The sequence below is a fragment of the Penaeus japonicus genome, unplaced genomic scaffold (assembly GCF_977035675.1).
Source record: "Penaeus japonicus unplaced genomic scaffold, GWHDUDI00000001_assembly GWHDUDI00000028, whole genome shotgun sequence".
Taxonomy (NCBI): Eukaryota; Metazoa; Arthropoda; class Malacostraca; order Decapoda; family Penaeidae; genus Penaeus; species Penaeus japonicus.
The window spans coordinates 397,475-402,474 of NW_028234430.1; the positions used below are offsets into that span (position 1 = coordinate 397,475).

The following is a 5,000-nucleotide window of genomic DNA, read 5'->3' on the forward strand; positions in this document are numbered from 1 at the left end:
ATGCAGTAATATTTATGAGTATATTTATGTGCCATATGCATTAACTCAACCTTGACTATCCAAATTAATAGTATTTGTCCGATACTTATGACTGATGATAAGATAGAGATCCCCGTCGCAATTATAATTTAATATGTAATTATGAATATAGTAGAAGCATTAGTTAGCAATTCCATATGTAGATCGATAATAATGATAGAATGAATAGATTTACTATATTTAGTATTAGATAGTATAGAGATTATAGAAGATAAGAGAATGATAGGGATGTAGTTATGATATTTACTTCGTAGAACTAGAGTAGATAGATAGATAGCATGATCGTATATTTACTACTTAATATATATCATAATGAATTATATCATATATTATTATGTACTATATTATCTGTACTTGTCTTTCTCATTATTACTATAGTATATATAAAACTTTGCATATCCTACTATTCATATAAAGTTTATATTACTCTTACGAATATATATAATATCTAACTCACTCATATCAATATCACTGTCATACTCTTGCATCGTCATATATACTCTTATACTCTATCATATTTATACTACTATACTTATATATATGATACTATGTATACTCTTCATGATATGGAAAAACTTCAGGTTTCCTTTCTGAATTGTCTAACTGGGATCATCTACTTCGCTTATATACCCAATGTACTTCATTAATGACGACAAAAAAAGAATGGGTAAAACGTAAAAAAATACGGTAATCAAGCAGGGAATATCTAAGTGAGATTGTCGGTTTCTTGGATTTTCCGTTGAATTTTCTTCTTGGGTTGTGTGTGTGTGTTTCCTACTAGAATAATATGAACAGTATGATGTAGTGGAAAATAGAATTAAGAGAAGAATTATTTGTGAAATAAAATAATAGGACAGAAAAAGAGAAGAATAAATAATATAAAAATAAATAGAAGAAACATTAGAGTAGAATGTTTAAGAATAGAAAGATAAAGAAATGAAGTATAATGATTGGAAAGAAATAGATTATAAAGTAAGATGCTATAGAAAAGTACTGATGATATTGGAATTTAAATACAGTGTAGATGATACATAGGTAGACAGTGTTAAAATCAAAGTTAAATAATAGAATTTATGAAATTTGGACCTACATTGGAAAAAAAATATAGATGATAGAAGTGAAGAAAAAGAAAGAGATGATAACATATGTAAGATTAGGTGAGGTTTAAGTTTAAAGAATAGGTTAAAATAGGATAAGTTTTGTCAAAAGGTAAAAAATTGAATAACAAAATAGAGCTGATTTAAGAATGATGAAAAGTAGTTTTAGTATAGTTTATGGAAATTGAAGATGAGGTGTAATAAGTCATGAATAGAAGAGTTAATTTAGTGTAAGGAATGTAGTGAATACATAAGAAGATAAAGAAATAAGTGATAGGTAGTGGTGTGGTAGAGTTTTGATGTGTAGGTGTGGAAGAAGGATAGATCATTTTTAAGAAGAGAATAAACATTCAGGTTTTCGATGCTGTTTGTTAACTGATAGTAGAGAAAATAGCAAAGAAGAAAGAATAGATGGAGATTAATTAGAAATAGATAGAAGAAAAGAGAAAAGACAGTACGTAGATAAATGAGAAAAAAAATTAATCAGTTATAGTATTAGTTTCATTAAAAGAGAGATAGATTAGAGGTAAAGAAAAGAAAATATGAAATATTCGTATTAAAGAGTTAGATAAAAATTTTATTATTTAATGAAAGAAAAATAAATATAGAGACAGTTATATATTTCTATGTAAATAATTTTAAGATATAATAAAAAATTCATTCGATTCTTATATTAATTAACAAATTTATATTAGTATTTAGAATAAGAATAGGAACATAATTGGTCTAATGGAACAGGACGTAAAAAAATAAAACATGCCAAAGACACCCACGCGACCACACGTCAACCACAAACTAGGCCCGCCAAAGCAACTCAGGGCTCCACCATCGGTGGGGGCTGCAGAAACGGGAGATGAGCCGAAAGGAAAGAGAGGAGGCGGGAAAATGAATAAAAAAAAAAAAGAGGAAAGAAAAAGAAAAGAGGAGAGAGGGAGAGGAAGGGAGAGAGCGAGAGGCGGAGATCGAGAGAGAAGGAGGAGATGAAGGGGGAGAACGGAGTGAGAGAAGAGAGAGAGAGAGAGAGAGCGAGAGAGAGAGTGAGTGAGTGAGTGAGTGATTGAGTGAGAGACAGAGAGAAAGAACAAAGATAGAGAAAGACAGAAACAGAAAAACAGAGAAAGAGAGAGAGAGGATTCATAACAATTCTTCATTATCAGACCTTATCATCTATCACCTCAACTGTCACAGTTACTTACCTTCCACTACTGCCTCTATTAACCACAGTTGATGTGCCACTAACACTGTCAACGTCGACAAACTCACAAGGATCGAAGGACTGATTCACTACCAACAACGCAATACACATTCTCGCGTCTAACAGGATATGTTCGCGTCCAGAGCAGGGTTGCCAGGAGCAGGGTTGCCAACTCTTGTACGGCAGGCATTACCAAGTTCGACTCCAGTTATTACCAGATTCGTCATTTCATTACCAAACTTTTGAATCATTGCTAATTATAAATCCAATGTACATACAAGTTACACGAATAATGCTACTGACTGGGATAAGAAAACTGTGATAAGAAATGAACTTACTGTGAGAGATGCCATGGGACAGATCAGCTGGTGAGTGGATACAGAGGCAAGAGTTGGGAGTTATTCGTACAGAGCATTAAGGCCATCATCCTTACTACTCTGACAATCTTGACTTCTTGTATGTTCATACATACCAACATTGAATTTCTCTAACATGCTTTCAGTAATTATTTAGACATGTCGTGTATCACCAATGTTTTACTTCCAAAACTAAACCACAAGCACCACAAACGATGGCAGGATGAAGACTGGCTCGCTGTTTGGCGTGTTGTCCGTGGGCCTGTAAGAGCCCCGTCCCATACTGGAACTGAACGTGTCTAGCGCCTCTTTCTTTCTCTCTTTCTTTCTCTCTCTCTCTCTATATATATATATATATATATATATATATGTATATATATATATATATATAATTTTTATTCCTATTTCTTTACATATTCACTTCTTACCAAATTTTTACACTCCCATTACCAGATTGCCAAAACACAGTAATTCATTACCAAACTCGTTTTTTATTACCAGAGTGTGTTAAATGCGGTAATGAAAACTGCCAGTTGGCAACCCTGGCCAGGAGCCTCCAGACGGCAATGGAGCTACAGTGACGTGGGGAAAGCTGTTTTATGCAACGCACACACACGCACACACATGCTGGCATACACAGACACATTCACACACACACATATATATACATACACAGAAACGCACTTACAGAGACACGTACGTCCACCCCCCCCCCTCTCTCTCTCTCTCTTTTCTCTCTCTTCCTCAAACTCTCCCTCCCTCCCATCTACCTCATTCATCCTCTCTCCCACCTCCCTCCCTCCCTCCCTCCCATCCACCTCATTCATCCACTCTCCCTCTCTCTCTATCTCTCTCTCTCTCTCTCTCTCTCTCTCTCTCCTATCCACTTCATTCATCCTCTCTCTCTCTCTCTCTCTCTCTCTCTCTCTCTCTCTCTCTCTCCCTCCCTCCCTCCCATCCACCTCATTCATCCTCTCTCTCCCTTCCTCCTTCCCTCCCTCCCTCACCTTCCATCCACCTCATTCATCCTCTCTCTCTCTCTCTCTCTCTCTCTCTCTCTCTCTCTCTCTCTCTCTCTCTCTCTCTCTCTCTCTCTCTCTCTCTCTCTCTCTCCCTCCCTCCCATCCACCTCATTCATCCTCTCCCTCCCTCCCTCCCTCCCTCTCTCTCTCTCTCTCTCTCTCTCTCTCTCTCTCTCCCCCTCTCGTTCTCTCCCTCTCTCTCCCTTCCATCCACCTCATTCATCCTCTCTCTCTCTCTCTCTCTCTCTCTCTCTATCCCTCTCTCCCTCCCATCCACCTCCTGTATCCTCTCTCTCCCCCCCTCCCTCCCTCCCCTCCCTCTCATTCATCCTCTCTCTCCCCCCCTCCCTCCCATCACCCTCATTCATCCTCTCTCTCTCTCTCTCCCATCCACTTCATTCATCCTCTCCCTCCCTCCCACCCTCCCTCTCTCTCTCCCTCCTTCCCTCCCTCCCTCTCATCCACCTCATTCATCCTCTCTCTCTCTCTGTCTCTCTCTCATCCACCTCATCCATCCTCTCTCTCTCTCTCCCATCCACCTCATTCATTTCTCTCTCTCTTCCTCTCTCTCTTTTTTAAACAAACTTTTTATCGCCATCAATTTTTTTTTTTTTTTTTTTTTTTTTTGGTACGTATGTTAGCTTTTGGTATGTTAGCTTGTGTGTATGTGTGTGTTTGCTTGTGTGTATATATGTATGTGTGTTTGTTTGTGTGTATATGTGTATGTGTGTTAGCTTGTGTGTATATGTATGAGTGTTTGTTTGTGTGTTTATATGGGTATGTGTGTTTGCTTCTGTGTATGAGTGTGTGTTTGCTTGTGTGTGTACGTGTGTGAGTATGTATATGAGTGTGTGTTTGCTTGTGTGTATGTGTGTGTATGTGTGTGTGTTTGCTTGTGTGTATGTGTGTGTGTTTGCTTGTGTGTATGTGTGTGTGTATGTGTGTGTGTTTGCTTGTGTGTATGTGTGTGTGTTAGCTTGTGTGTATATGTTTGAGTGTTTGCTTGTGTGTTTATATGGGTATGTGTGTTTGCTTCTGTGTATGGGTGTGTGTTTGCTTGTGTGTATATCTGTGTATTTGTTTGTGTAGACGTGTGTGAGTGTGTTTGTGTGTGTAGTAAATCCTATGGTATTATCTCCAAAGGTATGGGATGTTACACTCATACACTGGGCCAGGCTATCCACAAGATACATGCTGTCAAAATATGGTGAAAAGCGTGAGAAAGGAAAATTCTCGTCGCTTGGACCTTTGAGCTAAAATGACTCACTGGATCATTTAAATTTTTATTGAG

General features: G+C 37.6%; 2 protein-coding genes across 44 annotated transcripts in view; both read right to left on the reverse strand.

Annotated features, from left to right (window-relative positions):
* The window catches only part of LOC147468470 (uncharacterized), a 15,331-nt gene extending 12,460 nt beyond the window's left edge, over positions 1-2,871 (reverse strand). Inside the window, exon 1 of the mRNA XM_086553203.1 lies at positions 2,670-2,871. Within this exon, the coding sequence (XP_086409329.1) occupies positions 2,670-2,684 (15 nt within the window). The 5' untranslated portion in view covers positions 2,685-2,871. The remainder of the gene's footprint in view (positions 1-2,669) is intronic.
* The window catches only part of LOC122254997 (uncharacterized), a 281,759-nt gene that overhangs the window by 48,570 nt on the left and 228,189 nt on the right, over positions 1-5,000 (reverse strand). The gene's annotated exons all lie outside the window — the stretch shown is intronic.